Source organism: Python bivittatus, unplaced genomic scaffold (genome assembly GCF_059951505.1).
Source record: "Python bivittatus isolate LINGU-HERP-01145 unplaced genomic scaffold, Pbiv_v1 ctg000080_np1212, whole genome shotgun sequence".
In the NCBI taxonomy this organism is placed as follows: domain Eukaryota; kingdom Metazoa; phylum Chordata; class Lepidosauria; order Squamata; family Pythonidae; genus Python; species Python bivittatus.
In genome coordinates, this window is record NW_028277035.1 from 42,204,794 (window position 1) to 42,230,000 (window position 25,207).

General features: G+C 39.8%; 1 protein-coding gene across 1 annotated transcript; it reads right to left on the reverse strand.

Annotated features, from left to right (window-relative positions):
- Window positions 1-390: 390 nt before the first annotated feature.
- LOC148216680 (ovomucoid-like) lies at window positions 391-4,456 on the reverse strand. The gene is made up of 4 exons (XM_088134776.1): window positions 4,402-4,456; window positions 3,559-3,584; window positions 736-845; window positions 391-439 (listed from the first exon to the last, which is right to left on the reverse strand). Exons 1-4 carry the CDS (start codon window positions 4,454-4,456, stop codon window positions 391-393), a joined length of 240 nt encoding a protein of 79 aa, XP_087990902.1.
- Window positions 4,457-25,207: the final 20,751 nt, after the last annotated feature.

Consider the following 25,207-nt stretch of genomic DNA (forward strand, 5'->3'; position numbering starts at 1 on the left):
AACAATAAATAGAATATAGCATCTCCAAAAGTGTTTTATTTTATTATGAGGGACAGTCTTTTGACTGATGTCATATCACTAACAAACTTCTAATTATTGCCTTTTCTCCGGATCCATAAATATACCTAACATATACTTTTACATGCAGTTATTATGCATCATAATGGAAATATAATAATAAAGTGCATAAATTGTTTGTTCCAAAAGAGGAATCCAGAATATACAATGATTTCATTGTTTATTGATAAATGAAACTGAGACACTGTGAATTTTCACTGAGTAAAGCAATAGGAGCAAAGGGAAGAATAGATGCTGGTGCTGGTGCTGGTGCTATGAGCAAGGCCTGAAGGAATCAGATATTTCTAGTAAATCTTCTTCTATATCTTCAAATTACTGGCATCTTCCAATGAACTTCAGGTGAAGAGTTCTTCCGCTGGATCTGATGAGGAAAGAAAGCCAAGAATCAAATGTGAGAACCCAGGGATCTATCCACAGTTACTGCCCACCCAAAAGAAGGAATATAGTACAGTATTCAGCAAGGGCATTTAGGATCCACTGAAATTGACAATGGAGCTATGCTTCCTTCTGCTCCCTAAAGTTTGTAAAATATACTGTTTAACATCACTCCAAAGTTCATTTCTGTCAGAAAATCATTTCTTTTAAAAGCCTTGAATTTCAGAGCTGCCTATAAAAGTGCTCTTGTCACCAGCTGTACTTAGGAAACCTTATACTCACATATATGCGTTACAGAAGTAACACTGGTTATCATAGGTTATGCCATCAGAAGCACAGTGCGGACGGTACTCCTCCGTGCAGAATTCTGTTGGATACTCCTTACAATAAGTCTACAGAAAAAGTAAATGATATATTTACTTCCCCCATGTTCTTTATAGTAAGGCAGTAACTATTAACATACTTTGGGCATATAGTCATGTGAGACACCGATTATGTATTATTATACGGTCAAGTTGCAATTCCAGGCTCAGTGGTCCTCTCTTGTTCCATGTGGGCTTTTCTGTTTCCCATATGAGGAGCAGGTGGCAGCTCTGGCCAGGAGGCCTTCACATTTCCATCTCTTGTGCCAACTGCTACCATTCCTGGAGCAGGAGACCCTTGCTCATGATCACTCATGTCTTGGTAGTTTCTCAGTTGGACTGTTGCAATGCATTTTGCATGGGGCTGCCCTCGAAGACACCCTGGAAGCTACAGCTGATCCAGGAGTTACGCGTATATCTTATTTTGTTCAGAACACACCAATACTTTGGGAGCTTCACTGGTTACTAGTCAGTCTCCAGCTGAAATTGAAGGCGCTGCTTCTTACCTCTAAAGCCCTATATGGTTCAGGAACTGGATAGCTTTGAAACTATATACTCCCAATGATTTCTGCTTAGCTATAAGATCTGGAAGGGAGGGTTCTCTACTATGAGGGATTGTCACCTTCAGGGACCATGAACTTGGGCCTTTTCCATTGCTACCTCCCCTCTGTGGAACAGCATTCCTTCAGGGGTCAGAAAAACACTGACCTTGCTGGTATTTAGGAAACCTATCAAGACCTGGCTATTCCAGGAAGCCTTTGAGGACTGATTTGAGAGATGGAATACCCCCGCATGATATGATCTGAAGTATATTATTGTTTCTATTGTATTATTGCATTTTTAAAATCCATTTACCAAACTGGAGTATACACCACTTACAGATGGTTGTGACCGAAGTGACATTTAAGCCTGAGCCAGCTAGCTAGCTATACATCGCCCAGCTCTTATCAGTGACACTGCAGAAAGATTTCTGTGCTTTTATGTATTGCATGTTGTAGTATTTATACTGCCCTTTACACAAATTCTCTGAGTGGTTTACACCTCCCTCCCATTAAAAATCATATACAAAGAACATACACAAAGAACATACACTGATAGTAAAAGAACCATAAAAATACTGTAACATAAAACATTTGTTTAATAGATTATATCTCAGAGTTTGTGGTATATTGTGATTTTAACTGTGTACTGTGCCTTTAAGGAGCTTAGAAGGATAAATCAAGGGGGAAGGAGTGACTGGAGAAAAGGAGAATTGGTGTGTTGTGCTAAAAGTGAATGTGGTTGTTAATTGTTATAAATTCACCTATGGGAAGAGAAAGGTAGAGAATCCATGCTACAATATATACTGCCTTGGGAGTTTTGGTGTGCCTATTTAACTTGGGAATTATGGCAGATGAAATGATTGGGGACAAACAGATTGAGGAAACATCCCTGCTTCTATCTGGGAGTGCTTGTTGTTAGAATCAGACCTTACTCTGCAGAAAACAATATGGATTGCAACCCTAATTGAAATTGCTGTGGCATATGAAGCTGGATAAAGAGGATGAACTATAAGCTGTAGATTCTGTCCATGGGAGTTTTATGGTGAATCCACATGAGAATTGTGAAAAAATAAGAACTGATTATATCAAATAAAGTCAAGAATTTGGAATAACTCATTTTCATTGTGGGTCATTTTAGCATGTGGCAAATTATAGCACATGTCTTGCTAGGATGGGCCAGTGCAAATGGAACAAAAAGACTGGCCCCTTTGCTAAGGTACATTATCTTAATCAGTTTATCCAGCAGGTTCATGTAGTTACAGTGCCATCTGTGGCTGTTTTGAGAGCTGCCAGTACTGGTTTTATTCCCCTGCACAGGAAATTCTGTGCAGCATCAGTGTTGTGTCTGTGGGAATATCAAAAGAGATGGAATTGAAGTTGGATCGTTGGTTTCTACACTGCCAGGGTCAATGTACTTATTTAGGGAGTGGGTGAGAAGGGATGTGACTGAAGTGGTTGAGACATCAGAATGGTTTTCACCTAGAGTCATGACAAGGAGGAAAGACGTACGATTTGTCTTTGTGTGGACTTGAGGAAAACAACTACTGCTATGGTGGTTGATTATCAGATGCACAGTGGTTTTAATTGCATAGCGTACCTTTAAGGATCTTGAAAGATTTTAGAAGATAAAAAGAGGGGGATTCAATTTGGGGGTTTGTTGGAAATCTATTATTGTGTGCAGAATAGAACTGGGTTTATTATTTTAAACTTTCACAGCAGGATATTTGCATTCTGAAACGTGGGGCTGTAGAATAAATAGGGACTTGCATTAAATGCATCATAGATCTTCAGAAAAATCAACCCAAAGTTCTCACTCGAGGCACAAATGACCAAGCTCAAATTATCCTACTTTGGACACCTCATGAGAAGACCCAGCTCTCTGGAGAAGGCTCTAAGGCTGGGAAAGGTGGAAGGGAAGAAAAGAAGAGAACGACCAGCAGCAAGGTGAATGGACTCAGTTACAGTGGCGATGGGTGCACCCTTGAAAGACTGAAAAACCAGGTTAGGGACAGATTGTCATGGAGAAAATATATCTATGTGATTGCTAGGAGTTGAAAATGACTTGATGATGCATAATCAATTCATAATCAATCATTAAATGCATGTTTTCCCCTACAAAATCCCTCCCGATGCAGTATTATTCCTGTTCCATAACTTTAGAATATGCAAGGGACTTGAATAAGAATAAATCTCAGACTCACTTTGAGATCTTCTGCAGTGGCAACATCTGCAACCAAAACATTCAAAATGAAAACAATTAAAGCAAATCTATACCCTTTTATATTTTGTTCTCTTCACCTCAAAAGGTTTTTTTCTTTTTGTCTGTTGCTGTATGACCTTATCAGCCTATGTGTCTAACCCTTAATGTAAAACTAAACTGAGGGGTGTCATAAAACAGATCCAAAGTCAAGCTAATTATGTTGGAATCAGTGGAGCTTCTGCTTACATTACAAATGCTTCCAGCTACATGTTAGATCCATTTAATAGATTGAGACATGGCAGCCATTGGTCCCTTTGCACAGAGAGTGGCAAGCACTCTTGGGAAGAGTACTACTTTGTTGTGCAGTGGTTTTTCATACTTTGCAACACCACAACCCCCTAAATAGTGACAACTCTCCTGAATAAAACTATGAATAGTAAATAAAATAGCTATGATTGGCATATGTTTTTGACAGCTAGCCAGACCTGGAGGTTTAGCCATCTTTCCAAAGTCATCTGGAGCTGTTCTCCGTACTTTGCCTGTGCAGCCGACCTGGTCAGCTTTACAAAAAGTTGTGCCTCCCACAAGTTGCTCCAGACCATCCCACAATCTGAGAACCCCTGATGTACAGGATCTTCTTGTGATACAATCAGCTCTGCAAAAGTAGCCTCTTGCTGTCCTTTGGTTCTTCTATGGATGTTCCTGAGGCAGGAATAAATTTTCACAGTGGCTGATTTGAGATGGTTGGTGAATTATGGACTTGTTTTCTAGATGCCCTATCTAATGGGATGTAAGACTTGAAGACAAATCTCCCTGAAAAGTAGCAATGTGAAATATGACCCACCTGAGTACAAGAAGAACACCATCAGAGTAAGCAGCAGAAAGCTGCCTCGCTTCATGATTGGGTTAGTGGATCTGGTGGTGGTAGCACTCTTCTGAGGAGGAGATACTGCAGGTAAGGCTCTCCCATGCCTTTCCCCATTATATATGAGCTCTCTGCTACCTTGATGACGTAAATCTCTTCCTCCTTCTGAAAGGAATTGTGTTGCAATAGGTTATTACAGAGGCCTATCATGAGCAGACCAATTTCAAAACTCTTTTTAAATGTAAAGGTCAAGAGTAAAGAAACACGTCAATCAACATGTTCACAAAGAATAAGAAAAGCAAATTATTGCTTGAATGTACTTCATAGCCATGTTAAAAGTTACATAGTATTGTCCTAAGAGCATCAATACAAAGAAATTTTGGTCCTACAATAAAATAATAAATTGATAGGTTTTCTAGATGAAACTTATTTCCTTGCTATAGAAGTAAATAGTACTCATTGCTGATAATATTCTATCCCTAGTAGTAAAGCAAGGAACAAAAGAGAAAGGACAACCAACAGCAAGGTAGATGTACTCAGTTACAGCAGCACTGGGTGCACCATTAGATCTGAAGGACCAGATTGGGGACAGGTCCTCCTGGTGTATCTATGTGGTTGCTAAAAGTCAACCCTAGTTAGTGGCATATAACCACTCAGTAATAAATACAGTGGAACCTCGAGTTACGAATTTAATCTGTTCCGTGACTCTGGTTGCAACTCGAATTGGTCATAACACGAGGCAAATTTTCCCATAAGGTTCAATGTAATTACCGTTAATCCGTTCTGGTGTGGAGGACAGGGAGGCGGCTATTGCTTGGAGGGAGAGTCAGGGGTGGAAAAATGGCCGCGGACCACGTGTCAGGGGCGGAAAATGGCCACGGACCACGTGTCAGGGGCAGAAAAATGGCCGCGGGCCACGTGTCAAGGGCGGAAAAATGGCCGCGGGCCACGTGTCAGGGGCGGAAAAATGGCCGCGGACCACGTGTCAGGGGCGGAAAATGGCCGCGGACCACGTGTCAGGGGCAGAAAATGGCCGCGGACCATGTGTCACGGGAGGGAAAATGGCCATGGATCCGGTTCATAACTCGAGGTGGTTCTCAACATGAGGTAAATTTTTGGGGCCAGAGCTGGTCATAACACGAAAAATTCGAAGCAGAGGCGTTCGTAACTCGAGGTACCACTGTAAAGCTTTTTAAAAATTTTATTGTGTGAATGTTGTCATTTTGTATAAAGTGAGCCAGATGATGAATTTCCATTCTTTGTAAATAGAACAATCTATTTTTTTTTTATTCTAATGAAAAGCATTTCCCTTCAACTACAAGCCTAGAAATTCATAATGGACAAGAGATGATATGAAATTGATTTCATTTTCTTAAACTCTTTGTTTAAACTCTTATCTCTAATTTCTTAGTTAAAATTTTATACCACTTCTGACTTTTCTCTTTAGGTGGTTTAGGAGAAAATCCCAAATGCAAACAAAACATTTGCTAACCAAAGCTGATGTGCAGCTACAGAGAAGATGAGACATGAGTCACGGACAGAAGAAGCAGCAGCAACAACAGTAGGCATCATTCAAGGTGGCTGATAAGGACCATACAGAAGAAGCACAAATAGTACAGAAGCTCAGGAAGCTATATATCTAATATCCAATATCCAATATCTAATCTAATCTATGTTCATTGAAGCTTCTTCTACGCAAAGAACACAATTCTATCTAACAATGCCAGGATATTTAAAAATTAAATAGAAATGTAAGTGATCTCATAGCTACCATGTCTAATTTAGAAAGTCAGTGCAGCCCCCACCTACTCACTTCAGATGGATTTGGCTAATGAATGTCTAATTTAAAAAACTTGTTAGAAAATACACTGCCCTGTAGACGTGTCTATAAAAGCAAGCAGATGCCTGCTCTGCTTGAGAATCCCACCTTACAAGGAGTATTCTCGGATTGCAAGCTTCTGCTTCTAGGTGAATGTAATCCCACCCAGAACCAAGAGAACTGCAGCGTTCATGGAATGCTGCTACCTTCCAACCCCAACCCACTTCTTTGAATTTGGATTGTCTCATCCAGCCCTTTAACACTTGTAGGCAGGCATTCAGGAGAGCCACCCAGAAATTGTCATGCAGAAAAATACAGGGAGATCATTCACTACTCCCCACGAGATGTATCGTGTACCCAAGATACTCTTGGATGGTCTGTCCCTGTACTTTTATATAGCAGAGAGTAAGGAAGTTGGTCTGGATGGAAATATTCAGGAACTGTTACCTAGCAAAAAGGGATGAAGCATTTTTTAAGTCCAGGACAAAATAACTTTCAGAAGTGGCCCAGGCAAACACCTTCCTAAATTCACTGATGTATAGGAAGGGGGAGGAGGTACAGCATAATCAGACTTGCCAATTTGTGTTGTTATAGCCAATCTCAGTAAAAGTAATTTTAGCCTTCCTGTGCAGGTGATTTCCTAGTCTGGTTTACCTAGTGGAGCTAACACACACACATATATATATCAGAAAGCAGCAGAAACAAATGGAGGTCTGTGAGGATGACTTTATGATAATTGCTGGGGGATCATAACAGGAGATACATGTGCACTTCATCTTGTCTCACCAGCAGAATATTAGAGGTGGTGATGGGTGGCATTTATGACTTGCTCCAAATCGGAAATGTCCCATGCTGGCTGGGGAATTCTAGAAGTTGAAGCCCACACAGCTTAAAGGTGCTGAGGGTGAGAAACACTGGTTTAAACATTCACCCTACTTCTGGCATTTTCTATTTATCAGCACAGCAACCACTCATAGAATTGAAAGCTGGTGGTCTTGTTAGGTAAAAAGACTTTTTTCCATCATGTATATGGCCAAACATTAAGATCTGCAGGGAGGAGCCTTCTGAAGCACCCCATGATTAGGGGATGTTTGCCTTTTGGAAACACATAAAAATGCCTTTTCTATCCCTTGCCTTCTCTTTTCAATTGTTGGGTAAGGGTGTGTAGTCTTTTCTGGGCTAAGGGCCACCTTTGAATAGTGCTGGGAACTACTCAGTGGGATCCACCTTTCCCTGTCCCTTTTCCTCCAGCTTCCCACCTCCTTTGTAAGCAAAGCTCACTCCTTCTCTGAAGACGTAGTGTTTGAAAATCAAATAATGATCATCTGTATTTGATCCGTTTTTAAGAAAAAAATAGCCATATGTCTTTCACTCAATACAATTTGAAAAGGCACCTAGTTGAGTTATGAGCTGCTCTTGGCAAGGCAGCTGAGTCATGAGACTCAATCCATCTTGGCACTTTCAATCTTAGAATCTGCAATACCTTGTTTGAGAACATTCTAACTATTCCTTGCCCACTGTGATACTGGGACCTGCTAAAATGATGCATTTGTGGAGCCTTTCTTATGACTAAAACTCAAAAAACCCACTGTGATTGGCATATGCTCTTGATGAATGGCTAGATCCACATGGTTAGCTATTAGGTCAAATTCATAAGGATTTGCTTCTCACTATGCCTCTGCATGTCTGATCAGCTTTAAAACTGCTGTGTTTACCCTCTAACTTCCTGAAGATCTCCCCAAGCTTTGAGACCCACAGTTTGAGAACCTGTGAGGTAGAAGATGTTCCCTATGATATACACGAGTACCTCTTGTTTTTGTCTGGTTCTTGTATTGAATCCCTGAGACCAGGAATCATTTCCCACAGAAGTATCCTCAAAGGTGTCTATGGATTATGCCTTCTTTTCTAGATGGTGTACAGAATGGGATGTAAATTCTCAAAGCAAATCTCTCAAAAAAGGAAAATCTGCAATATGAAATGCAACTCACCTGAGTATAAGAAGAACAGCATCAGAGTACTGTAAACAGTAACAGGTGAGGTTAGCCCCAACCCTTCCAGAAAGTCCTTAAATCATGTTTTTTTTCAGCAAGCCTGGAGATCCTCTGGTAATAGGGAGCCTGTGCACTGGCTGCATTATATTTAATGTCTTCCCTCTTGTGATCTTGCTTTATTTATGTTCATTGTTTTTAACTGGTTTTATAGAATGTTTTAATTGCTGGTTTTATTGCATGCTGCCCAGAGTCACTTTGTGTGAGATGAGTGGCCATATAAATCTGATAAGTAAACAAACAGTAAAAAGCCTCCTTGCTTCATGATTGTCTTAGTAGCTTTGATTATGGTGGCACTCTTCTAAGTGGGAGATGCTGCAAGTGAATCCTCAAAACTCCTCCATGTTTTTCTTGAATATTTATGAATATATCTGCCATTAATGGTGTCATCCCTCCCTTCTACTTCGATGTTCTTGTGGAAATGTGATATTATAAAGGCCTATAGTAAAAACTTCTCTTTTAGCACAGGTCAGGATTCAAGAAATATGTGGTAACCTGCATTTAAAGAAATAACAAAGATATGGCCATACTTTTGGGCCAAAACCACACTTCATCTTTGAATGGTTCTAGCAGTTAACTTTGTAGAGTTGAGTTTTACTTTTACCTTTTCCTCCAATCTTACACCTGCTTTGTATGCAAAATCCACTCCTTCTGTTACAAATAAATGTGCCACATTTGTGGGGCTGGATAATATTTGAAAAGAGATGCTACATGTGTTGGGCTAGATGTTTGAAAAGGCACCTGGTTGATTTGTAAACTGCTCTTGACAATGTAGATGGGGCATGAAACATATCAATCTTGGGTTTGCAATACTTCATTTGAGACACCCTTAATCATTCCCTACACATCAGGGAATAATGTGACTGCTAAAATTTTAAATGTACCCCCATCATGCCTAACATTCACTAATAAATAATAAATAAAACTATTGTGATTATCATATGTTTTTGACTGATGGCTAGACCCGGATCATCTCACCCTTTTGTAATCAGAATCTACTCCTTCTATGTAATATTAAAAAAGAACATCCATACATTACAAATTTCTAAGTAAAAAATATGTCCTATATGTTGGCCTAGATAACCTTTGAAAAGGCGCCTGACTGATTTGTAAGCCTGATAAGGTAGCCATGACTTGGAAGCAAAGCAGTCTTGGGGCTCTCAATCTTGAAGTTTGCAATACCTCATTTGTGACCTCCTCTGTAGGGCCAGCTGTTAGGGAGTGGGGTGGATAGCACCTGAAGAGGATTACAATCTCAACTAGGTCCAAAACAATAATTTTTTATCATTCACAGACTAGGGTCTCATCTTTCTGGAGCTACTAAGAAGAGGAAGAAGACATCTATGTAGTTTTATATTAAGGTTCATTATTCTGCCCTGTGAATGGAGTAATTACAGGTTTATCGTCGTTTAGCAACCACAACTTGGACCAGCAGCTCTGTTGTTAAGTGAAGTGGTCACTAAGTGGGAAATCACATGGCCATGACTGTGCTTTCCTTTTCCTCACTCCCCCACCCTTTGGAATGCTCACCCCAGTGCTGGGATAATTAGCAAGAAGGGAATTGATGTTTGTATTTACATTTGCTGGAGAGGAAGGGATTACAAGAGAGTAAGCAGGCACACAGTGGGGAATACACATCAAAAGGAATGCACTGGCACCAGCAGCTATGAGTGCACTATGCATACAGCCCAGTGTATTCCCAATTGTGTGCCTGCTTACTCTTTTGTAATCCCTCCCTCTCCAATCTCTCCACTCTGCGAAAGAGAAAAAAAACAACAGGTCAGGTATAGGACAATGCATACTGACTGTAATGGTGAAGACATGACTGAGAGAGAGATGCTGCGAAGGTCATAAATATAGGTATTGGTTGTAAAATTATTTTTTTCAGCACCGTAATAGCTTTTAACAGTCTCTGAAAGAGGTAGTCAGTAAGTGAAATCTACCTGTATTTTCTTGAATGTATCCCAGTTATTCTTCCTTCTTGCAGTCTGAATCACAAGTTTATCTTTGCACCCTGAAAAGTGGTGAAATAAAAGAATAGTATTACACATATATTGTTTGTTGATTTTTGTTTACTTCCTGGCAGAAATGTCACAATGCCATGTTCCATGGCTTCATGGAATTAATTACATATCAAAAAGATATAGTATACTTATACCACTTTTCCTACAATAACAACATTTAAGGGGGGGGGGGATTGGTTGATTGATTGACTAGGTTACATGTTTGTCCACTGAGCAGCTTATATTTGAGTGGCTTATATACCCTATTTTTGTAAATAACATTAAAAAAATATACAAATCAATAATGACACAACATAATTATTTACATCACAGTTTAACAATAGAGATGAATAAAAGCTCAATTTCAGCCAACCTCCAGATTATGACAGGGAACAGATCACAGTATTTCTATTTCTAAATGTGAGGGTTCTTTGTTTCCCAAGGACTAGACACACCACAGCAGAGCAAATCTGTACAAAATGCTTTATTACAGCACATACCTTCTCCAACAACAGACTATAGCTCTCCACCCAGGATAGAGTGACTGTGATGGAATGGATCTACAAGGAGGAGAGTGATGTGGGAGATCAAGGCTATCGGGAAGGAGGGGCTGCATTCCAGGAGAGAGGAGGAGGAGGCAAGGGAAACATAGTCTGTAGTGGGAGCGTGAGAAGAGAGATTCAGGATAGCCACTCCCTAGAATCTCACAAGGTATATCCACTAGCTGCTGTAATATAGATTTAGTTTGGCAAGATTCTGTCTATAAGGTGTAAACTAATAAAGAAACTATATTGTACTGGACTATTTCATCATTGTTCTTGGGCTGGGCCTGACAGCAACACAAATGGCTCACATTCAACCTTGCTTTTTAATTATCACATGCCAGGAGGTAACTTAAATCAGATTGTGCAAGGTTACTGGTCCTGAAACTCTATCAAGATATTCCCAGATGCAAAAAATGTTAAAAAGATAAAATCTGGTCTAAATGAAGTCTAGTAGCACTGGGATCCAATAAAAATGTTGGATCATATTTCATTTGCAATAAACAGGCAGAATTTCAGTAACTGGGAATTTGAAAGGGACATTAGTTTCCCCAGTACTTCAAGACCCTAAGAGTGATGCTTATTTTAATAGGTTGGATGCTGTTTCCTGTATGGACAAAGGATATGGGGTTACTTTTTGGGACTCCCAAAATGGTTTCTTTGGTTTTATTCCATGCTGAAGAAAAATTGAGGTTGTATGAAGAATAGAGATGCTATAACACAGCCCTGTGAAAAAAAGTGGACTGGCTTCATTTTGAGGAAATGACAATACTGGGGGAATGTGAAGACCAGCAGTGGTGGGCCAACTTTTTAGGAAACTGTTTAGCTCTCATTCAGTCTCAATGAGAGCTGGCTGCCTGGGCTTAAAAAGAAGGCCAGGGTAGTGAACCATACATTCATAAACAAACACACACACACAAACACACAACATTTATTTCCCTCCTGCAAGTTATGTTTGGATGGGGAAATCTGACATTATGGGAAGCTGCAGTTAGCACCCTTTCAACCTATGGAACACAGGGAACACACAATAACCAGCTTCTTAGGAATTAATAAATGAATTCTTGGAAATGGTAAGCATTTGTCTCAGTCATAAATCATAAGCAAGAATGGCATTTATGGATTAAAAAGACATACTGTAATGATAACATTCATACCATAGCTCATAAAGCACTAGTAGAACAGTCCTTGAATAAGTAAATCTGTAGAGTTCTTCAGTAGCATTGTGATGTGTCATTTCCAGATTCAGCTGATCTCATTCTACCACAAGGAAGTGCATTACATCTTTCTGGCCATGGTTATTGGTCTTGGAGGTCCAAATCCAGTGGCACTGGCTCTTCAGTACTTCATGACCTACTAACCATACAAGGGCAGTGGAGTGTAACTAGATAATTAAGGACTTATTCTGTTTCACGTCTTAGGGTTAGGGTCACTCTGTCTGTTCTTTATCTGTAAGCTGGCTAGGCTGAGGTCTCTTCCTTCTGCCTTTCATACCCTACTCATTGACTCTCCGAGAAAGATAAAGGTTGCTAAGGGCTATGCTTTTCCTGTCCCTAAAATGTGTTTCCTGTAAATACATCTACTTTCTGTTATACTGATGAAACATACTTCACTAATCATTACTTAAACTGGATTCCTGTATTCTGGAACCTTCACAGGCATAGAGAGAAAACTTCAACCTCCAAGACTTGACAAGCACCCTCTTCCTCCCAGCTATGAATGGAGAGGATGGGTTTGACAGCCTTCCATTCCCAGCATGACAGCCAGACTGTGCAAGTTCTTGAGGTCCAATGCCAGGAGGCCTGTATGCAAAAGGACCCTCAGATTAGAGCCATCTAGTTGATTCCTCATTTCCTCCTTGCAGAACTGCAAAGTGTATTTTGCAATATTAAGTGAAGACTTAAGGTGGGAATAAATGAATCTCTTCCAAATTCTTTTAGTTCAGGGGCATGCAGTCCTTGGCCATGTGTGATACCCAGCGCTGCATTTCCAGCTACTCCATGACATGGTGGAAGGGAGTTAAAGGTGGAAATGGAAGCCTCCTGGTAACCTCACGTTTCCATTCACTCCCTTCAAATCCCCAAATGCAGAAGCTACTCCCAATATCTGTCCCTTCAGTGTTGTTCTCATTATCAGCTGGACACTTTCAGTGGCCCTCTAGAAGCTTCTAGACTTCCCCCTTGTCATACCCCAAGATGCCTATCAGCTGAAGGGGCAGAAAAATCAGCCCACATTATTTAATTTTTTCCACCTTGAGTGTTGGAAAATACCATTTCCATTTCCTGCCTTTCAATAGTGAAGAAGAGGGAGACCAGATGCTGGCAAAGAATCAAGGGCTTCCTTGCTGAGGGCAGAATGGCATGAAGAAGTTCCTCATGCATGCTGCGCAATTATATTTTGCATAATCCCGGCAGATGCCCAGGTGCAGATTGCAAGGCTGCCCAATGATGTATGAAAAGAGAGAGCAGGAAGAAAGACGCAACCAGGTTTCACTCTCCCATGCCCCTTCCCTATGATCATGTGCCCAGAATCAAAGGAGGCACCACCAGATAGAATGGAATGGAATTTAAACCAAGAGCTAAGCCTAAAGTGATGAAACTTCACCTCTCCTCTCTTCACCACTGTTGGGATTCTCTCTCTCAAAAAAAAAAATCTTCTTACCTCATGCTCCAATACTTTTCTTAAACTCTGAAGCAGAATTTGTCAAGACATGTCAGTTGTTGTCAAGTCTACAATGTTGTATTTAGCAAAGGCAATAATGTGGCAATACAGAGAACACTTCAGGAAAGGACCATGTGACAATGGCACTTTCAATGTGGGTCTGCATTGATGATGCATAATGGGGACTGAGTTAGATCTTTAGAAAGAGAAATAGATATTCAAGACATTATTCAGCAGGGTTCCACCTTCAGGGAATGTACTGTCTGCAGAAGTACTTTTTCTGTCATGAGGAAAATCCTCCTGATTTATGTGATATCAGTAACCAACCTTTAATTATTGTCTCTAGACAAAATCCATAAATATACCACATTAGCCATACATAGCAATAAACATCCAACTGTGTATCTATGAAGTTATTATGCATTTTAAAATATAATAAAACTGGTAGTGGTTAAGGCACCAGGCTAAAACCTAGGAGACCCTGCGTTCTAGTCAAGCCTGAGTCATAAAGCCAACTGGGTAACCTTGGGCCAGCCCCTTTTTCTCAGCCCTAGGAAGGAGGCAAGGACAAACTGCTTCTGGAAGAAAAAAAAAGTGCCAAGAAAGCTGCAGGGACTTGTTGAGGCAGTTGCCAGGAATCAACACTGACTCGAAGGCACGTACACACACACACACACACACACACACAAACATACAAAGTATGCTGATACCTTGGTTCCAAAAGAAGACTCATGGAGAGATAATGCTTTGCTTTGTTTATTGCTAAGTCAGAGTAAGACAATTAATGGAGCAACAGAGCAGAAGCAGGGGAAAGAACAGAAGCTTTTGTGGGGATGTTAATGATCAAGGCATGAAGATTGTTGGATATTGTTTAGTAAATGTTTCTTAGTCTTCTGCATCTTCAAATTTCACACATTCTCCCAAATATCTCAGCCGAAGTTTTCTACTGCTGTAACTGATGGGAAAAGAAAGCCAAAAATTACACATGCATCCACCATCGTGGGCCATCCAACCAAAAGACTCTAATAGTCAGTGAGGTTACTTGAGATCTCCTGAAACTGGCAAGTTGGCTATGCTTCCCTCTCCCCCTAAAATTAGTAAAATATTCTCCTTGACACCATTATACAGTTTATCTGGGAAGACAATGCTTTCTGAGTGAATATTCATGGCCTACTTGAAAGAAGGATAAGTTTTAATACTTCTTTTTTAAAGCCAAGAATTGCAGGGCTGCCTATACAAATGGTCTCTTCTCCAGCTGCACAGAGTGAACTGTATACTTACATATATGCATTGCAGAAAGTACACGTTGCCATAAGTTTTGCCATCGGAACCACAGTGGGGCCGGTACTCCAGGGTGCAGAATTTGCTTGGGGACCCCCGACAGTAAGTCTATGGGAAAAAGCAAATTATTCTTTTTAAGAAGGCAGGATCGATTATAATTTGAACTTGTCAACCTGGGTCAAACTAATTATCTGTTCTTATTTTGCCAAGTTGTAATTCTTTCTTCTGCAAAGTGCTTTCCTGTTCAGGTGGGCCTCCCTTCCCCATATGGGCCATCATGCATCAGCGATGCTGGAAAATGCATCTGGTGTTTTTAGGAATTATATTCTTTATATTGTTTTTTGGATCATTCTTCATGGTTTGCAACACCCCCCCCCCCCACACACACATTAAGGTACCTCTACAAGTAAGATAGACTGAAAGGAAAAGCACCATAAAAGTAACATAAAACATTCCTTAGCTTATTATGTTTTAGGTTTTGTGGTGCATTTGTAATTGTGCACTGTGCCTTTAAAGGGCTTAGAAGGGTAAACCAGCAGGGAGGAGGGAGTAGATGAAGGTTGAAGACCCAGCCTGGATGCTCATGTGCCTTGATCCAGAGGATACGACATATTGGCAACAAACAAAGGAGGGGGAGGCATGAGGGAGGGACGGAAATGGCTTATTTTTGCATAATCCAGAAGCTCATTTACTTAAGCCATCAGCTGCATGTTCTCTTTGGATCTGGATGTGTGAGAACTACTGATTGGCAGGAAATGCTACAGAGATTTTGGGAGCAAAGACAGCCTACGTTTTACACATTGCCTCTCCTAGGCAATACAAGACTGCATTGGCAACCTTATTTTTTTTTATTTATATAAAAAAAAATTCTCCTGTCACCCCTATGGGTGGTACGTGTCTTCCTCAATCTCAGGTCCTCTACCAGAGGCCTGGGAGTTTGAGGGTTCTGCGCAGTATCTTAGCTGTTCCTGGCACTGCCCTCTTCTGGACAGAGAGCTCTGATGTTGCTCCTGGGATCTGTTGGAGCCACTCTTCCAGCTTAGGAGTCACGGCCCCAAGTGCTCCTACCACCACTGGGACCACTTTGGCCTGTACTTTCCACATACTCTCTAGTTCGTCCTTCAGGACCTGGTACTTCTCCAGCTTCTCATGCTCCTTCTTCCTGATGTGGCTGTCACTTGGCAGTGCTACATCTATCACTACCGCTGTCTTCTGGTCTTTGTCTACTACCATGATGTCTGGTTGATTGGCCAGTACCTGCCTGTCTGTCTGGATCTGGAAGTCCCATAAGATCTTTGTCCTGTTATTCTCCACGACCTTCTGTGGAATCCCCCAGAAGTGATGAGGCATGACAGTGGGGAAACCATATTTACAATACAGTTCTTTATTAATTATAAACTGCCTATCATTTAGAATGCAAGAATCATTCAGGAAAAGTTTTGAACCAGAAACACACCAAATATGCTAAATAATTTATTTTTTATTATTTTTTAAATTTCCCATGTCTGTTCTTTATATATGCATCTTAGTATGCAGAAGGGGGTGTTTTAAAACACTCATACACTCATACACCCATACACTGTGCAGATGTTCCTGTACACAATGCCAGCTACTTGGTTGTGCTGTTCAGTGTATGCTGTTCCTGCCTGCATCTTACACCCTGTCACTATGTGTTGGACTGTCTCAGAGGCCTCTCTGCAGAGTCTGCACCTTGGGTCCTGTCTAGTGTGGTAGACCCCTGCTTCTATGGGTCTGGTGCTTAGTGCCTATTCTTGTGCTACTATGATCAGTGCCTCAGTGCTGTCTCTTGGTCCAGCCCTTTCCAGCCACTGGCAGGATTTCCCAATATATTCCCAATATATATCCCAATATATATATCTCAATATATATCCCAGTATATATCCAAAGTGAATATGGCAGCTAATTTGTATAAATTCACCAGTGAGAACAGAAAGATGGAGAATCTGTGCTATAAAATATTGCCTATCAGAAAAGTTGTCTGAGTGTTTTAAAACACCCCCTTCTGCATACTAAGATGCATATACAGTGGTACCTCTAGTTACGAACTTAATCCGTTCCGTGACTCTGGTTGCAACTCGAGTTGGTTGCAACTCGAAGTAAATTTCCCCATAAGGTTCAATGTAAATACGGCTAATCCGCCCTCCGAATTTGGTCGCACCACGAGGCAAATTTCCCCCATAAGGTTCAATATAAATACATACGGTTAAACAGTTCTGAAACATATGCATTTTATTTTTAAATCACAAAAACATGAAAATAGTCGAGATGGTCGACTTTGCCATCTTGTACTCCAAGGCCAGATCAGTCACACGAATACCACGATCGTGCTTTTCTATAATGTCCTTCTTAAGTTCGATCGTCACTTTTTTCTTCAAAGCCTTATTCTTGTCAAGCCTGCTCTGCATTTTCTTTGGAACCATGCTGACAAGCACACCAAACACCTTCCAAACGCCACAAAACACACCACAAGCCTCACCGAACGTCTCCTTGCTACCGCGATCTCGCCCACAGGAAGCCGCGACCGCGTGGCAGCAGGGAAAATGGCCGCGGATCCGGTTCGTAACTCGAGGAGGAGTTCGCAAGTCGAGGTAAATTTTTGGGGCCGGAGCTGGTCGTATCTCGAAAAATTCGTAAGGAGGGGCGTTCATAACTCGAGGTACCACTGTATAAAGAACAGACATGGGAAATTTAAAAAATAATAAAAAATAAATTATTTAGCATATTTGGTGTATTTCTGGTTCAAAACCTTTCCTGAATGATTCTTGCATTCTAAATGATAGGCAGTTTAATAAAGAACTGTATTGTAAATATGGTTTCCCCACTATCATGCCTCATCACTTCTGGTTCCTGCAAGGGGACTTCATTTAACAACTAAAAGCTGGTACTCACCCTTAAATTGATTTTTTGGGCAGCAATATCTGAAACCAAAACATATCAAATGTAAACATTTGAAACAAGTCCATATTATCTCCTATGTTTTCTTTTTAATTTATCTGTGTGTTTGTATGTACCCTGTCCCTCCTTCCCTCCCTCAAATTAAAATCCTTGACCAGCTGAAATAAAAAGAACAAATTAACACAAAATTCAGTAATAACTGACAGTACAGTACTAATAAAGATGATGGGGGTGTCATTAAATAGTTCGGTGTTGTTGATTTCAGAAAGCTCTACTTTATTCCCAGTATTGTGAAAGCTTAGCACTGGTGTATACAGTAGGGCTCCATCACCACCAAAAATGAAAGGTGATCACATGATCCCTCACGTGTCTAAAACTGAATCAAAAGCAATAGATAAAAACACTGTGATGGGCTCTCTTCCTCACAATGCCTGATCAGCTTTATGAAAAGTTGAGCCTGCCCTCTAAGCTGCTTCAGACCACTTAGAAAGTGTGAGTCACAATCTGAAAACCCCTGGTGAAGAGTATCTTCCAGTGAAATTCTGCACCAATGGCCTCCTGTTTTCATTAGCTTCTATGTGGATTCCCCTGAACAAGAATTATTTCCCACTGAACCAGCCTTGAGGATATCTCTGGATTATTGTCTTTTTTTTTTTTCTATAGTGGGAGAGGAGAGTCCTCAAATCTCTCAGAGAAGGAAAAGTAAATAGAACTTATTGGAGTACAAGAAGAACAGCAGCAGAGTGAGCAGCAGAAGGCCTCCTGGCTTTATGGTTGCGTCACTGCCTTTGGTTGAAGTAGAACCCTTCGGAGCTGTAGATGCTGAAGGTGAGACCTCAGAGCTTTCCCCTGTCTCTTCAGGCTATATACGCATATCTTGACTACTTTGGTGATGTAATCTCTCCCTTCCACATGCAATAGGATGTGGAACTGGACTGTTGCTGAAGTGTGTGGCAAGCTGACCAGTTTGTTAACTTCCTTCTACACAATTGACCCAGGATTCAAGAAATGTGTGGCAACCAACTTTAAACAGACTAGCAGCAGATGTCAATTATCATCTTGACTAGGGCCACTCTGATCTTTCAATTGTCTTGGGAGCCAATTCTTAGGGACCAAATTTACCTTTCTAATTTCCTTTCCTTTTACAACTTCCTATCCTCCTATCCACTCCTATGTGGAATTTGGGTTTAACAAATGAGAAAAACTTTAGTGTGTGACAAGTTTCTAGTATGTATAAAAATGTGCCATATCTGTTGGCCTAGATAATGTTTGAAAAGGTCTCTAGACGATTTCTGAGTTGCTGTTCGCAAAATTGTTGTGGCCAAATCTTGGGCCTCCTAGTCTTGGAGTCTGCAATACATGATCGGAGATCTCCTTTGTAGCTCTAAAGGGGAGGCTTTTAGGGAGGGCAGTGGGTGGTACCCCAGGGGGACCCCTTTGTACAATGAGGTCCAAAGTAATAATCCTTTATCATTCACCGATTGGGATCTCATTTTCCTGAAGCTAGATTAGCTCTTCTACATAGAGGTCATAGTGCTGGTGTCTCTATAGGCTTGTATTAGTTCCACATCGTGTCCTTTGCCATGATTATCATTCTTGGTTGGAAGTCTACTATAAATGGGAAATTACCTATGGAATAGTGTTTGGAATGCCACTTTTGGTGAGACACAGAGCAGATTATTAGCTGAATCTCAATATTTTCTCTCCTTAGAACAGGTCTGTTGCAACAACAGAGACTTCTCTGATTAGAATAACCATATTAGGCTGAGTAGAAGGTGGCAGGTGGGTCAGCCAGGAACCCATTTTTCTAAAAAGCAGAAGGAATTTGATGAAAAAAAAGTATATTAATCATTTGTCTGACCTTTGGAATAATGACCTCTTGCAGGGATTTTAAAGAGAAGATAAAATATGGTAAGATAGCAGGAAAGACCACACAATTAAACCCCATCCACTTTTCATGTTTGTATTACTAAATATTAAATCAATAAAAATAATGTTATTTATTTATTTATTTATTTATTTATTTATTATGTTATTAATTGAACTTTTATAGCCACCCATTTCAATATATGATTCTGGGTGGCTGACAAACAGTTGAAAACAATATAAAAGTAGCAAAACAGTACCACAGTATAAGCAATCAAAACAAAATGAACCATAAAATCCTATCAGAAAATTCACAGCCAAGGTGAGCACATAACAGTCAATGCAGCCACTGCACAGGCTCTACCGCACTCTCCGGTTCCCACGCCCGTTGGCAAACCACGTTTTCAGGGCTTTGAGAACAGCCAGCAGGTTTACGGCCACTCTGATCTCGGGGGGATGATGGTCCACAGGGTGGGAGCCACAACAAAAAAGGTTCTCCTTTTAGGCCCTATCAGACAGCACTTCTTGGGTGATGGGACCTGGAGCATGCCCTTCCTGCTGGACTTCATGGGACACCTACATGTAATTGGAGACAGGGGTGTGGGTTTAATTATACCCCTATATTCTTTTTTTGACACACACCCCTCCCAAGCTCCAGTATGGTATCCTAGCATTGTAATCAGGAGTATTTTCCTTCAGCCATGAGAGTTCAAGATTTCTTTCATTTCATTCTCTTCAACATTATTTTTATTTGACATTGTCATTTTGCTGTTTCATTTCTATGCCTCTTCTTAAGAGTTTCTTCTTAAGAAACTCTTTTGAGGCAAATTACAAAGAGAATAAAAATAAGCACAAGTGACAAGAAAGGTGTTATTGCTCTTGTCTCAAGGAGGGAGGACACAATAAGTGCAGGTGTTGTAAGAGGGAAGAGCAGATCCTGCATCTTTGGCTGAAGAACCAGCATCAAGAGACCCTGGGAGTTGGGTGGCATATAGATTTAATAAATTATTGTTATTGTTGTTGTTATTTTGGTCTCACAGTCAGCCAGATGTTTAGACTGGATTTGGTATTTTTATCCACCTATCGAGTCCTTCCCAAGGACCTGGGATAGGCAGACCATTCAAGGGCTGATAGGAATCACACAGAAGAATATCTGGTTAATGATTTTTAATAATAATAACAATAACTCCTCAGTAAATGGGTCCCAGGACTAGGTAGTTATGCAGGACAAGCTTCAAGGTCTACTCATTGTGTAACCCTTTCTGCAGCAGTGAGCACTAGCCCATTCCTAGAATTATGACCCCTTATATGCAAACCCATTGCTTCCTTCTTGCTTAGATTCATCCAAACCCTTATTATTTATAAACAGGCATTTCGAGGGGTCGTGCCATTTACCCCAGCTCTAAATCAGCTGGTGAATTCTTCCTTAATTGTATAGGATGACAGGGTCACCGAGTTGGAAAGGGACATTAAGGCCCTCTTGTCCAATCCCCTGCTCAGATTAAAACGTCCCAGCTGATGGTTGCTAACTGTTTCTTTGAATACATCCCCCAAGGACGAAACCACCATGTCTCTGGATAACTGGTTTGAACTCCTATTATTGTTACAGGAACTTGATTTCCTCTAACGTGAATCTATATTATTTCATGTCCTGCAATCTGAAGGGATGGAGAATATTTGTTGGTCTTCAGCTGTGTGACACCTGTTTTCATTCTTTGACAAATGCTATCATGTCTTTCTTTTGTCCGTGAAATGTTCATTCCTTCGATTGCTGCTACCAGGACAGGGATGCAGTTTCTGGCCATCCTGTTTGCCCTTCTCTGGTCAGAACTGACAGAATATCAGTGGTGAGGTGTGGACAATGCAGAATACATTGGGACAATTACTTTTCACCCTAGCAACTATGCATCTGCGGAAGCTACATAAAACCATGTTTCCCTTTTTTGTACAGTATATAGCTGATTTTGTATCAGTTTGCAATTGCTCACTATTCTATGATGATTTCTCACAAGTACTATTATCAAGACAGGCATTCCCTATCCTGTATCTGTGCATCTGAATTCTGATTCCTAGGTAAAGAATTCTGCATATGTCTCTGCTGCTACATTTGATTTCCAGTCAATTTCTCTCATCTTACAATATTGTTTTGTATTTTATTTGACCCTTCTAAAATTTTAGGCATCCCACCCATTTTTGTATCTGCCAGTCTGATAAATTTGATCCAACTCTTAAACCAAGACATTTCTGAATATATTGTGGCACCCCGAATGATACATAATTTAAGTTTAATAAAAAGCTGTTGCATTTAGTATCATGTTAACTTTCTAAATCACTACAACTTTCCAGTATTTGACTAAAAGAGAAGATAAGTGTGTTGTGAGAATAGTCTATGCTTAATTCTCAATTAGATCATTAGAAGAGGTTCAAATTCATGAGGCGGGCAGCTATATAAATGTGATCTAATTTCATTATCACCCATTCAATACCTGCTGTATTGTTTTTTGTTTGTTTTTGTTGTTGTTGTTTTAAAACTGTCTTCCAACATTTCCAGATTACTCTTGCTCTTCACAACAAAACACCAGTACTAATGTGTGTCTGGCTGTATGTGTGGTTCCTGAGATTCCCTGAGAGAGGCTCATGTTTGTCACAGCAACTATGAATTCTTGAGCTGCATTGGTTTCGATTCTCGGATAAAATTGTTGTGTAGCTCAGGTAATGGCAAGAAGTTAAAGGATTAGTTATTAGCTCCTAAACTACCCTTGGAAAAGTGGTTGGTCTTTTTTTTTTTTTTTGGTGGATACCAGAACCTCTGAGATAAAAGGCTGGATTGAGGAATGAATGAATGAATGAATGAATGAATGAATGAATGAATGAATGAATGAATGTTGGATTTTCCCTTTGTAAGTGTGATCTGATAGTTGCTACTGTGGAGAAGGGACTCACTGGCCATTTTCTCCAGGTTTCAGTTTCTTGTAAATGCACATCAAGACTCAGTTCTCAATGGTTGCAACACACAATCAGGGTACTGTAATCATCTTACATACTAACTTTCAGCAATTCAGTTCCTCTTCTATAAACCAATAGAGTGACCAAACAGAATACTAAGTTGTGCAAAAGCATTTCTATTGCACAAACTTGATTCTTCTCTTGTCTTAGGTGCTCCTTGGGCTAAAATGCCATGCAATCCATCAACAGTTTTAAGTGTTCTTCAGTTCATAAAAATTTAAGCAGCCCAGTCCTTTCATCTCACATGTCCTTCGTTAAAAGTTACCAGCGCAATGTAGTGTTTCAAATCTAGTAGCCTAAGTCTAGTGCTGCCATTTGTTTCCCATGTAAGCATATACGTGGTTCACAAAGAAGAAATGTAGTTTGACAATTATGGCAATCAGTGAATATAAATTTTATTTATTTATTTATTTATTTATTTTTAAAAATCTATTTGGATGCCCATCTCAAAATACAGTATTCTAGGCAGCTATTTTTTTGAGTGTGTGTGTCTGTGTATGTGTATGTATGTGTGTGTATGTATATATGTGTGTGTGTGTGTATATAAACACACACATACACATACATACATATATATACACTATCTCTCTCTCTTAGAATAATGAGCACTTAGTCTATTGATCATTCTTATTTTGTCTATATCAGTAGCTCATGCTTTTATTGTGAAACTGTGTTTTAGTCTGGGAATTATATTTGTTGTATTGAAAGGTTTGGTCTATTTTCCATTGCTGTGGAAGCCAGTAGAGAGTGAGATTACTCACAAGGCGAGGCAGCACTCCAACTCTGAACACAGGAGAAAGTGGCAAAACAACCAAGATTAGATAATTTTACAGTATATGTTTCTATAAGATAACATGACAGTCACATTAACAAGATAAACAAGTCAAATAACAGCTACACTGTTAGAGAGAATATATGGGGTATGGCTCTCCCAATACTGAATTCTCAGTAATTGAAGAAAGTCGAGAATGGAGGAAAGAGAATTTCTCTAGGTTGCCTTACTAACGATTCTCTGCTAGCTCATATGTCTGTTAATGTTACGACCCATGCCTTTTCTCTCTGCAATTTTTCAAAGACTCCAAACATGAATACATTTAAGAGGGCTTTTGCTGAGTTTCTTGAGAAAACTCAGATGGAGGGCACTTATTTCCTAGAGAAGAACAGACACAAAGGAAAATCCAGCACTGATCAGAATCAGAGAGTTCTTGAGTTCTAATGTATAGAAAGATACATGCATTGGTGTGTGTGTGTTTGTGTGTGTGTGTGTGTGTGAGAGAGAGAGAGAGAGAGAGAGAGTTTATTAATGGTGATATTTGTATGCATGTGCAAATGGTGTGTGAGTCAGCTGGTGTCTGTGAGAGGGAGGGAAGGAGGAAACCGGTGCTGTATAATTTTGGATTGTAGTGTTGTTTATAATCAGATTGGTACTGTATTGTTTAGAGTCTTGCTTTGCAACAACTTCACTTGCAATTCAAGAAGTGTTGCAGTAAGTTTATTATTGCTCCTAAATTTATTTGTTTGTATTTTTCCTCATTCTTATTCATTGGTTTATTTTTATTTGAGGTTTATACCACATTTAATTATTTTTTTTCCAAAATAAAAGCTTTAATTAAAAATATTTTTAAATGAAAAATAATATATTTTGATAACTGTAAAAACAGCCAGCAAAAATAAAAAGAACATACAGAAGTTCAGGGAGAACTTTCCCTTATGGCCCCAGTTAAGTCTTTCTGGAAAATTCATGCAAGTTGAACCATTTTTAGGAAGAGGATAAAAGGGGAAGTGCCCAGGCCCCATACATCTGAAGTATGGGTTGGAAGTGATGGAATTTCATGGCAGTAAAGCTTATTAGTCAAAATTACTCCTAAAATATCCCATCATTTTAGGCCTCAACCCACATTCCCTCCTCAGTTGAATATTTACATATTTCCCCAGGTTGAACTCATGCTGCTGTGTCATTCACTACATTTTAATGGTGTCATCATGGCTTTTTTTTATGCTTCAGTTGTTTAAAGTTTTCATGGTTTCAATTTTTATGACTGTGCGCATTTTTATTTTTATTTTATTTTCTATGATTGTATTAGGTTTTTTTTTTCAAATTATTGTATCCCACTTTGGAATACTTTTAACTGAAAGCAGACTAAACATTGACATAAACATATGCATGTATGTTTACACGGTTTTGGATTATCCACTGGACACAATGGGCACAGTATCTAGGGTGATAGTTTTCAAGAGTCTATGAACAAATTTTAGCCACCTTCTCAAAAACCTAGAACTATTATTCATTTATTTTAGAAAATTTATATAGCTCCTCATCTTAAATACATAACTCTTGAATCTGGTAGAATGAGCAGAAACCCTCAATCCTGCATATTACACTACAGGTATAACACAAGAAGGTGGGGGAGGTTTCTGTTGAAGGTGTTGAATATTGTCATGATATTTTCATCCCAAGTTATGAAGGTTACAAGCCAAAATCAGATTTTTAATTAAACCAGAAACAAAGTGGGACAGAAACCAAAATGACATCATTGTATACCACCTTGAGTTGCATATAATAAAGGTGGGATATACATGAATAGCAGTCTAAAATATGATACCCCCACATATTGTTCCCAGCAGAAGTTGCATGTACTTTAA